The sequence below is a fragment of the Nomascus leucogenys genome, chromosome X, assembly GCF_006542625.1.
Source record: "Nomascus leucogenys isolate Asia chromosome X, Asia_NLE_v1, whole genome shotgun sequence".
Lineage (NCBI taxonomy): Eukaryota > Metazoa > Chordata > Mammalia > Primates > Hylobatidae > Nomascus > Nomascus leucogenys.
In genome coordinates this window covers 66235703-66248356 of record NC_044406.1, presented here as the reverse complement: position 1 = coordinate 66248356, position 12654 = coordinate 66235703, and the positions used below count along the sequence as shown (strand labels likewise).

At 33.6% G+C, this 12654-nt stretch overlaps 1 protein-coding gene across 2 annotated transcripts in view; it reads left to right on the top strand.

Annotated features, from left to right (window-relative positions):
• Positions 1-12654, top strand: part of ABCB7 (ATP binding cassette subfamily B member 7) — a 110829-nt gene that overhangs the window by 61868 nt on the left and 36307 nt on the right. For both annotated transcript variants that reach the window (XM_030806392.1, XM_030806393.1), the window contains one exon: positions 335-454. In XM_030806392.1, coding sequence (XP_030662252.1) covers positions 335-454 — 120 coding nt within the window. The remainder of the gene's footprint in view (positions 1-334; positions 455-12654) is intronic.

The following is a 12654-nucleotide window of genomic DNA, read 5'->3' as shown; positions in this document are numbered from 1 at the left end:
TTTGAATTTTCTGTAGTGTTTTGGTAGCTTAATAAATAAATGTATAGTACATGTCCCTTCATGACCACTGAATTACTTTTTTAACAATATGAGAGTGGCTAAAATTGAAAGTAAGACATTTAAGAGAAATGACTAACTTTTTTAAAGTAATTGAAATAGTTAATTTTTCTCTAAAGTATTTTGATTTTGAAAGATATTAGCTTTAGATTCAGAATAAAAGTTATATTTATAATGTTTTCATGTATTTCTCAAATATGTAAATTCTGCGTTATTGAATTATGGTTATATTTGAAATGACATGTTATTCACTGTTTTGTTTTCTCTCTTTCAATAGTTAAAAGATGTTGATACTCAGAAAATCATAAAAGCAATGCTTTCTTATGTGTGGCCCAAAGACAGGCCAGATCTGCGAGCTAGAGTTGCCATTTCGCTGGGATTTTTGGGTGGTGCAAAGGTAAGAAATTATGCATTGTTTGGTTGCTCTAAGAAATACTACATTTTCTAGTTATGAATCCTGGGCCTGGTGTAAATCACTTTTGGGGTAGCATGACCAACTTTTGGGACCCTCATTTAGTTTACATAATTATTTTATGCAGTCATTAGAAATTATATGGTAATGTCCTGTTTATCTCTGGATCAGACTTCTCACAGAATTAGTGGAATTCACTCCTGAAACCATTGTGAGATATAGGAGCATTGATTGTAACAAAGCATAAGCACCTTTGTAAAAGAAGCTTTTCGGAGCCTCTTTGGCTCTGAAATAATACATATTTTTGGTAAGCTTGGTTCCCAGATCCCAGTAAATTGAAAAGAGGATGAAGCCATTTTAGGAACACTGATAGCCATAAGTAATAAGTAACAGCTTAATATCAAGAGAAAAGCTAAAAAACAAAACAAAAAAAGCCACAAAACCTGACTGTTTTGGTACGTTCAGTATAGGAGCCCTCTGCATTTCAGCAGCCTTCTCAGTTTGTCATTGTACTATATAAAGCAAAGTTATAATGATGACCTCGAGTTTTCAAGAAAATAAAAACCTTGTTTCCAATTTACTCAGATTTATTTTTATTTTTATTTTTTTGATACAGAGTCTCACTCTGTCGCCCCGGCTGTAGTACAGTGGCACAATCTTGGCTCACTGCAATCTCTGCCTCCTGGGTTCAAGCAATTCTCCTGCCTCAGCCTCCTGAGTAGCTGGGATTATAGGCGCGTGCCACCATGCCCAGCTAATTTTTGTATTTTTAGTAGAGACGGGGTTTCACCATGTTGACCAGGCTGGTCTCTAACTCCTGACCCCAGGTGATCCACCCGCCTCGACCTCCCAAAGTGCTGGGATTACAGGCATGAGCCACCGCACCCAGCCCCCAATTTACTCAGATTTTAAAGTCAGGGAAGTACACGTTTATAGATACACTATATTGTCATGATAAGTCTCTGGAATCAGACTGCTTGGGCTTTGCCACCTTGTAACCTTAAGCAAGTTGTTTAGTCTGTGTGCCTCAGTTTCTCCATTTGTAAAATAGGGTTGCTGCAAAGATTAAATAAGTTAACATATAAAGGACTTATAACAGTGCCTGGCAGGTAGTAAAATACAAGTATTAAAAATAAATAAATTTAGATTTCCAAAAATAATGATTAAAAGTGTTTGCTTAAAATGAGCATAAAGGAGGTTTGGCTATAATTTGGCTACCACTCTTATATATAAGGATTAATATTTTATTTTAGAACCCAGTTCTTACCACTTATTTTTTCCCTGTATTATGTATACTCTCCTTTATTTGCTCATTCTTTTCCCTACCCTAAAAATATTAATTGAGAACTTATACACACTACTGTTCTTGGCATTGCAGAGTATTCAGATATGAACAAAGCAAATTTCTTCCCTCAAACCATATGGGATAAGGCAAGCTTTATTTTATTGCCCTAATAAAAGGTAGGTCATAAATGATTTAAAGAAGTGCCAGTCAGGTGTTGTGGGGTTTCAGAGGAAAGTTAGGAACCACCATCATGGGGAGTTAGGAAAGGTTTCACAGAGGAGATGACATCTGAGATAGACCTTGATTGATGAGTAGGATTATTACAGGTGTAGGAATAACATGAAAAATGGCCTAGTTGTGAGAGAACATAGTATGTGTACAGAAGTGAATAGTCTATCTTGGTTCCAGCGAGGGGAAGATGTTTCAGAGAATTTGGAAATAAGCTTGGAAAGACAGATTAGAACTCGTAAATGTGAAATATTGTGACTGTGAGACAGAAAAATGTATTTAATTATGTGGGAAGTAGGAACCTGTATTTTGAATAGATGAGTAATAAGGTTAGAACTGTGTTTTAGGAAATTAATTTGGCCATGTGTAAAAGATGAATTCAAGTGGTGATAGACCTAAAGTAGGGATACCATTTATTTCACACATTCATTCAGCAAATGTTTACTGACCAGTTATAAGGCTCATATAATAGTCTAGATAAGAAGTAATAGCAATTTGTACTGAAATAGTAGTAGAAATTGCAACATGGAGGAAAATGCAAGAGATACTGTGCAGTAGGGGAGATAGAGTCAACAATACTTAGCAATGGATCAACTATTAGAAGTTAAAAAAAAAGTGGGATTCCAGGATGAGAGAATAAGAATGCCTTTAACAAAAGTGGGTATAATCAGAAGGTCTTGTTTGGGGAAAATGAAGATCTTGATTTTGGACATGTTAAGTTTTAGGTACTAGCAGAACACCCAGATAGAGATATTCAGCTGGTAATACAAAATGTGAAACAAGCTCAGGAAGGAGCCCAGGTCTACAGAGATTGAGATGACAGTTGAAACAATGCAAATTAGTGAGTTCACCAAGGAAAAGAACACAAACAGAAGGAAATAGAAGACAACTAGGGACAGTACCTTTGATTAATGTGTTCCTCTAGGGAAGTAAATAGAGGAAACTGAGGAGTGACTGTACAGTTAAGAGAAAAGCCAAAATAATTCACAATCAGACTCCATCTTCTTGTCTCCTTTCTCATCTGTAATCTCTGTTGAGTACTCTCCCAGGGGATCTCACCCATTCTTGGGAAAGAGTACTTACTTAAATCAAGATGCTGAGCAACAGGTCAAGAACGCATTTTTTGTTACATTTGTTTAAGCTGAACAGAGAACAATATTACAAATGTAATTTTAGTACGTATTGTTGAAAAATTTTAACCCTCGTGCATTTTTAGCATAGTCTGGTTGCTGAATTGTCTTTTACATACAAATTACCTAAGGATAAATATGATTCTGAGCTCATATGCTCCTTTGTTAGTTGAATGCAAGTACTTTGCTGACAAGTTAAAGGCAGATTGTTTTCTAGACTTTCTTTTTAATTGAAGAGAAGAGGTTAGAACATGACTAATTAAGCTAGTCAAAGTGGAGAGTCTTAAGTAATGGCATTTGTATTAGAATTTATTTTTAGAGTGAGTTCCAGTCCTTCAAAATACAGATTTCTGTTGCTTAGTGACAGGTCAATATCAGGGTATGAAATCTAGATCTAAACTAACTTCCTTAATGACTAAAATATTTTTAGAAGGTTAATATTTGATTCTTTAATCAACAACTACTGAGTGCCCATAAGATGAAAAATGCTATACTAAACTCATGTAAACTGATTGCAAATAAGCAGAAGTGAATATAGAAAATCCTCAAAAAGAATGTTTAACTTCTTTTGAATCAGGAGAAGGAAGAAATTGCCAGATGTTATGATGAGTGCCTGCTAGTACTTTCAAAGCATATAGACAGCATTAGGAGATATACCTAATGCTAAATGACGAGTTAATGGGTGCAGCAAAACAACATGGCACATGGATACATATGTAACAAACCTGTACATTGTGCACATGTACCCCAAAACCTAAAGTATAATAATAAAATAAAATAAAATAAAATAAAGAAAATAATTTTCTTTTTACAAAACAAACTAGATCATAGAATAACTTTAAGCATGTAGAACATAGTAGTAGCATTTGACCATTCCAAAAAGCATTTGCACAGCTTTGCGGACTGTCCGTTTAAAAGTGCTTGCTCTTGCAAATATTTAAAAAGTGATCATTGTTTATTCTTGAGTAGTATTGCAGGTGTGTTTTATAATTGGTGTGGAAAGATGGATTGTTATCCCCTTTTATCCTTGGCTTCCTATTTTTCATCAAACCTGAATATATGGTTTGGCATATAAACACCTTGGATCAATCTAGGCCTCTTTATATTCTAATCTTTCCTACCTCCTCCACATATTCTTGGGATTTTAGTGCAGTGTTCAAGAATCTTCTCAGCTGTAAATGCCACCCTGCCATCTGCATAGATGTAGTGGTATCATAACAAGGCATGAAACATAGATGAGAAAGAAGAAAGAAAGGATTGTCAAGTAGGAAGAAGAAAACAGGAGGAAGATTTTGTGCCTAATGTATGAGAACATAGCATACCTTCTGCTTGCTTATTTACTTTTTAATGCTCTTTTGATTCTGAGGGTCTTAAGGCTATCATTGTCTCCAGCAAAAATTTTAAAGATAAATGATATTATGTAGAGATGCTTTAGAGCCCAGAGTAGAATAAGAGAGGGGATTGGTATTTCTTCTAGCAGAGTTGCAGCAATTCTATTTTAATATGTTTGGGTTCTATATAAGATGTATTTTAAGGGTTCTACTACCAAGAGAGACAAAAACAAAATGCCATTTGTATTCATTCCTTAAATCCCTACAAATCGTATGTAATGTATTTTTTTTTTACCATCTATACATATATCATAGGAGTATCATATCATTATTAATCTGGGGAATTTGAGGTCTTCTATGGGTTTTTGTTTTTTTTTTTTAAGATAGAGTTTCACTCTTGTTGCCCAGGCTGGAGTGCAGTGGCATGATCTCTGCTCACTGCAAACTCTACCTCCCACGTTCAAGCAATTCTCCTGTCTCAGCCTCCTGAGTAGCTGGGATTACAGGCGCATGCCACCATGCCCATCTAATTTTTGTATTTTTAGTGGAGATGGGGTTTTATTATATTGGTCAGGCTGGTCTCGAACTCCTGACCTCGGGTGATCTGCCCGCCTCAGCCTCCCAGAGTGTTGGGATTACAGGCATGACCCACCACTCCCAGCCAACCTAATTCAACCTATTAGTATTTTACGTACAACCATGCCAGGATTTAAGGAAAATGTAAAACATATTTATTGAAATCATTTGATTTTATAAAATGTATGTTACCTTTAGTATTACCAAAAAATGTTTATTCATATTCTCTAACCACTGCCATCTTGGAAACCACTTAGTTGACAGAAAAACTGGGGGCAAAGGAAGTTAAAGTATCAAATGCAAAAATAAGCTATCTTTACAATTATAATAATTTCAAGGGAGAGTAATTTATAAAAATAAACACCCTTTTTCTTCAGAAATGCATCTGTTATATAAAGTATAACAGGTGATATATATATTGAGCAAATATTTATTGAGTGACTAACAAATAATGAGATATATATATATATATATATCATAATAGAAACATCCAAAAGGAGAGACAAATGAAGCTGTAGGAGAGTACCAACAATTAAGCATATAGGGAGGGCTTTATGAAGGATTTAGCATTTTTGAATAACTATTTTGACATTTGTAACTTTAAAACATTTATGTACTTCTTTTTTTGAAACTTTTCTGAAAAATATTTTTTAAAATGAGACAGTGCTACCTGATGCCTTTTTGAGAAGTATGAATTTTACCCTGGTTTTATTATTATTATTATTATTATTATTATTATTAAAATACTATATCTTAGAGAAGTTTTAAGTTTACAGAAAAATTGAACAGTAAGTACAAAGAGTTCTTATATACCCCCTTTTTTCCCCACAATGCAGTTTCTTCTGTTATTAACATCTTGCATTAATGTGGTACATTTGCTAAAACTGATGAACCAATTATTTTAAAAAGATACATTATTATTAACCAAGTCCATAGTTTACATTAGGATTCACTTTTTGTGTTGTACAGTTACATGGTTTTTGGGAAATGTATAATGTCATGTATTCACCATTATGATATCATATAGAATAGTTTCCCTGCCCCTAAAATCCCATGTGATCCATCTACTCATCTGTCTTTCCTTCCTCCAAAATTCCTAACAACAGTGATCTTTTTACTAACTCTCTAGTTTTGCCTTTTCCAGAATGTCATATAGTTGGAACCATATGATATGTAGCTTTTTCAGACTGGCTTCCTTCACTTCGCGATATGTGTTTCAAGATATTCATTGTGTGTGTATGTTACCTGATAGCTCTTTTCTTTGTATCACTGAATAATATTTTGTTATACGAATGTACTATAGCGTGTTGATCCACTCACCTGTTGAAAGACATCTTGGTTTCCTTTAGATTTTGGCCATCATTAATAAAGCTGCAGTAAACATTTGTGTGCAGGTTTTTGTGTGGCCATAAGTTTTCATCTCATTTGGGTAAATACCAAAGAACACAATTGCTGGATTGTCTTGTAAGACTATATTTTGTTTTGTAAGAAACTGCCAAATAACCTTTTATAGTTGGTATACCATTCTACATTCCTACAAGCAATGAGTAAGAGTTCCTATTGCTCCACATCTTCACTAGTATTTGGTGTTATTGATATTTTAGATTTTAGCCATTCTAATAGGTGTGTAGTAGCATCTCACTTTTGTTCTAATTTACAAATGCCTAATGACATATGATGTTGAGCATCTTTTCATATGCTTTTTTTGTCATTTGTATATCTTCTTTGGTGAAGTGTCTGATCAGTTCTTTTGCCCCTTTTTAAATTCGATTGTTTTCTTATTGTTGAGATTTAAGGGTTCTTTTGTCTTTTGGATACAAATATTTTATCAGATAAGTCTTTTGCAAATACTTTGTTCCAGTCTGTGGCTTGTCATCTTATTCTCTTGACAGTGTCTTTTGTAAAGCAGAAGTTTTTGATATTAATGAAGTCCTACTTACCAAACTTTCGTGGATCATGTTTTTGGTGCTAAGTCATTGCCAAACCCAAGGTTACCTGGATTTTATCTTACATTATCTTCTAGATGATTTATAGTTTCATCTTCTACATTTTGGTCTATGATCTATTTAGAGTTAATTTTTATGAAATATGTAAGGTCTGTGTCTGGATTCCTTTTTTCTTCTATTGGCATGTCCAGTTGCTCCAGCATCATTTACTGAAAAGGCTGTCTCTTTCCCATTGGGTTGCCTTTGCTCCTTTGTGAAAGACCAGTTGACTATATTTTTGTGAGTCCATTTTTGTGCTGTCTCTTCTATTTCCATTGATCTATTTGTCTATTTTTTGACCAGTACCATACTGTCAGGATTACTGTAGCTTCATAGAGTAAGTCTTATAGTTGGGTAGTGTCAGACCTCCCGTATTGTTTTCTTCGTCAGTATTCTGTTGGCTGTTTTGAGTTTTTTGCCTTTCTATATAAACTTTAGGATCAGTTTGTCCATATCCACAAAATTACTTACTGGGATTTTGATTGGGGTCGCATTGAATCTATAGATCAAGCTGGAGAAAACTGACATCTCAACAATATTGAGTCTTCCTATACATGAACATGGAGTATCTCTCCATTTATTTAGCTTCTTTGATTTCTTTCATATGAGTTTTGTAGTTTTCCTCATATACTTTTTGCTCACATTTGTTATATTTATACTGAAGTATTTCATTTTTCATTGTTAGTTTAAATGGTGGTATATTTTTTATTTCAAATTGCATATTGTTTATTGGTGGTACGTGGGAAAGTAGTTGACTTTTGTATATGACCTTGTATGCTGCAACTTGCTGTAATTGCTTTTTAGTTCTAGTAGGGTTTTTTGTTGATTTTTTTTCCAGATTTTCTATATAGACAATTATATCACCTGCAAACAAAGACAGTTTTATTTTGTCCTTTCTAGAATGGATACCTTTATTTCCTTGTTGCATTAGCTATGACTTCTAGTACAGTGTTGAATATGATGTGATAAAAGAGGACATCCTTGCCTTGTTCACAGTTTAGTTTCCCACCATTAAGTATGTTGTTAACTTTAAGGTTTTTTATAGGTGTTTGTAATCAAGTTGAAGTTTTCCTCTATTCCTAGTTTGCTGGGAGTTTTTGTAATGAATAGGTGTTGGATTTTGTTAAATGATTTTTTTTCATCTGCCATCATTTGATTTTTCTTCTTTAGCTTGTTGATGTGATGGATTACATTAACTGATTTTCAAATGTTGAACCAGCTTTCCATACCCAGAATAAATTCCACTTGGTTATGTTGTATAATTGTTTTTATACATTGTTGGGTATGATTTGGTAATATTTTGTTGAGGATTTTGGTATCTATATTCAGGAAAGAGGGTGGTCTGTAGTTTTCTTGTACTGTCTTTGGTTTTGATATTAGAATGGTGCTGTTTCCATGGAATGAGTTAGGAAGTATTCCCTCTACTTCTGTTTTCTGGAAGAAATTATAGAGAATTCACATCATTTCTTCTTTAAGTAGTTAGTAAAATTCACCAGTGAAACCATTTGGACCAGTGCTTTCTGTTTTGGAAGGTTATTATTGAATCAATTTATTTAGTAGATACAGACCAATTCAATTTATCAATGTATCTTGTATAGGAAGGGATCTTTTAAGGAATTTGTCCATTTCATCTAAGTTATCAAATTTGTTGGACTAGAGTTGCTCAATACTATCCCTCAATTATGTTTTAATGTTCATAGGAACAGTACTGAAGGCCTGCCTTTCATTCCTGATGTTAGTAGTTTGTCTTCGTCCTTTTTTGCTTGATTAGCCTGACTAGAGACTTAGCAATTTTATTGCTCTTTTCCAAGAGCCAGCTTTTGGTTTTGTTGATTTCCTTTTTTCAGTTTCATTGATTTCTGCCCCAAGTTTTATTCTTCTGCTTACTTTGGATTTAATTTGCACTTTTTTTTGCGCTTTTTTTTTCTATTTTCCCAAGATGGAAACTTAGATTATTCATCTTAGATCTTTCTTTTCTAATATTTGCATTCAGTGCTATAAATTTCTTTTTAAGTGCTGCTTTTGCTGCATCCCACAAATTTTGATACATTGTATCTTCATCTTTATTTAGTTCAAAATATTTAAAAATTTCTCTTTAGTCTTTGACCCATGTGTTATTTAAAAGCATGTTGTTTAATCGTTCAGATATGCCTACTGTCATTCTGTTAGTGATTTCTGATTTAATTCCATTTTGCCTAGGGCATACTTAGTGCGATGTGTATTTTTAAAAATTTGTAAAGGTGTGTTTTATGGCCCAGAGTGTCATTTATCTCGGTGAATGATCTGTGCAAGTTTGAAAAGAATGTGTATTCTGCTCTTGTTGGATGAAGTATCCTCTAGGTGTCATTTAGATATAATAGAGGATGCATCTATTTTTGCTTGCCATTCTATCAGTTTTTGCCTCAGGCATTTTGATATTTTGTTATTAGGTGCATACACAATTAAGGATTGTTACATCTTTTTGGAGAATTGACCTCTTTATAATTATGTAATGCCCCTCTTTTATTCCTGGTTCCTGTTAATTTTCCTTGATCTGAAGTGTGCTTTATCTGAAATTAATATAGTTACTCTATTCCAGCTTAGCTTTGATAAGGGTTAAGATGGTATATATTTCTTCATCCATTTACATATAATTCATTGTGTCTTTATATTTAAAATTGGGTCTGTAATTGGATCATCTTTTAAAAATCCATTCTGACAATCTCTTTTTTTAAAATGCCATCAGATTCAGCCATGATGACAATCTATGTTTTAATTGGTATGGACTATTCACATTTAAAATGATTAATTGATATTGTTGGATTAATATTGACCATATGTGTAACTGTTTTCTGTTCATTTCCTTTCTTCTTTGGTTTTTGCTTTTATTTTACTTTTTCTTCAATCTTTTTCTTCCTTCTCTGGCTTTAATTAAACATTTTATATGATTTTGCTTTTTCTAATCATTTAACATTCCAATTATACTTTTTAATTTTTAAGTGGTTGCCATAGAGTTTGCATTATACATTTATAGGCAGTCTAATTCCACTTTAATATAACACTATTACTGCTTCATGGGGGTGGTACACATAACAGTATTCCCAATTCATTCCCCCTATCACTCACACACTGCTGTGATTCATTTCACCTATTTATAAGCTTTAATTACCTAATACATTGTTGCTGTTATTATTTTGAAGAAACTTATCTGTTAGATCATTTAAGAATAAAAATATTTTATTTTACATTAATTTATTCCTTCTCTAACATTGCTTCCCAATTAAATGTAAATCTGAGGTTTTGACCAATATCATTTGCATTCTCTCTGGAAAACTTTATTTAAAAACAATTCTTGCAAGATCCATGTACTAGCAACAAATTTCCTCAATTTTTGCTTTTGTAGAGAGTGTATGTTTTTCCCTCACTTGTAAAGGACAGTTTCACTAGGTGCAGAATTCTAGGTTGGTGGATTGTTTTTTTTAACAGTTTAAATATTTCATTCCACTCTGTTCTTGCTTGCATTCACTGTTATTTTTATTTTTGTTCCTTTATAGGTGATTCCCCTGGCTTCTTTTAAGATTATTTTTGTCTTTGATTTTTGTAGTTTGAATATGATATGCCAGGCTGTAACTTTTGGGAGTTTTTTGTTGTTGTTGTGTTTTTGTTGTTTCTTTTGTTTTGTTTTTTCTACTTGGTGTCCTCTAAGCTTTCCTGGATCTGTGGTTTGATGTTGTCATTAATTTTAGAAAATTCTTAGCCTTTATTATTTCAATTATTTTTCCTGTTCCTTTTCCCTTTTCCTTATGGTATTCCCACTATGTATACATACGTTACACCTTTTGTAATTCTCCCATATTTCTTGCATATTCTTTTCCCTTTTAAATTCATTTTGTTCTTTGCTTTTCACTTTGTGAAGTTTTTGCTGACATACGTCTTCAAGCTCACTGATTCTTTTCTATTTTGTGTCCTGTCTACTGATGAGCCTATCAAAGACATTCTTCATTTCTGTTAGAGTGTTTTTGATTTCCTGTACAACCTTTTGATTCTTTCTTAGAGATTCCTCTCTCTTTGTTTATATTACCCACCTTTTCTTGCATGCTGTCTGCTTTTTCCATTAGAGCCTTTGGCATTTTAAATTCCTAGTCTGATAATTCTAAAATCTCTGCCTTAGCTGAGTCTGGTTCCGATGTTTACTTTGTCTATTCAGACTCTTCTTTGCCTTTTGGCATGCCTTGTAATTTTATTTGAAAGCTAGACACAATGCATTAGATGATAAATATACCTTTAATGTGAGATTTTATGTTTATCTGGCTAGGAGTTGGCTGTCTTAAATGTTAGTTGTAGCTGTAGGTGTCAGAGGCTAGAATTTCCTCTAGAACCTGCTAAACGGGGGCCAGACAAATTTTAGGGGATAAGGCCATATGAACAAAAAATTTTAATGAATCAGGTTCACATATCATGTAACTTCTACTAGTTACATTGAGGTTGTTCATTAAATATCAGTGTGATCTACTTTTCCCCTCTAAATGTTTTATCTCCTAGAGGATTTAGTTAAGAGGATTTATCTCTTCGATTAGATTAGTGGAGTTGAGACTGCATGTCAATTGCTCTTTCATATATTCTTTAATTTGCTTTCAGTTCTGTGTGCTTCAGCCATGAAATAAGGTAAAACAAGTTTGTTTTGTGGATATTATGATCTCTAGCTTTTAGATGTCTGTTATTGAAAATGACAATGACATATAGTCCCTTTCTGTGTCATACCTTTCCATGTTTATACTTTCAAACTATTATATTAGGTAAAAACGACATTTCTTACAAATATTACATTATGTAACAGTCTTGCATACGGAATCTTCTGTGTGTCTGTTTTTCATATAGATTAGTCATAACTCTTGCTTTACTTTCTCAGGATCCATATTCAGCTATGTTGCAAGGATTGGATTAAATAGGCTGTTTTCTGTTGAGGTTACTCTTTGATGCCCAGAGCAAACTTTATATACAAACCAGAAGCATTTTGTTTATACAATGGAAATCTTTAATGACATTTGCTTTGTTGCCTAGGCCTAATTTTCATGAATTAATAATGTATACAATATAAAATAATTTTATTTGATCAACTTACATAACTGCTTTGTTGTTTGATATTTTTCCTTTAATGAGAATAGAAACTTGAGTTCTGTGAGGATTCTACCACTACCCTGATAATCTTTATACAAATTGTCTGAGTACCCTTAATGCAGGCAAACCCCAGAATTGGGGCTCAGCCTGGGAGGGTTCTTGGCTTCGTGCAGGAAAGAATTTAAGAGTGAGCTGACAGCAAAGTGAAAGCAAGTTTATTAGAGCAACAGAGTACAGGAAAATGGTTGCTCCATAGACAGAGTAGTAGCAGCAGCCCTTTCAGCAGCAGTGGATTTCTGGCTAGCTATATGGCTATTCCTTGATTAGTTGTAAAATAAGGGGTGGGTTATTCATGAATTTCCTGGAAAAGGGATGAGGAGTTCCTGGAACTAAGGGTTCTTCCTCCTTTTAAGCCATATAAAGCAACTTCCAGGAGGTGCCATGGCATTTGTAAATGGTGCTGGTGGGAGTTGCTTTTAGCATGATAATGCATTATAATTAGTGTATAATGAGCAATGAGGGCAACTAGAGGTTGTTTTCATCACCATCTTGA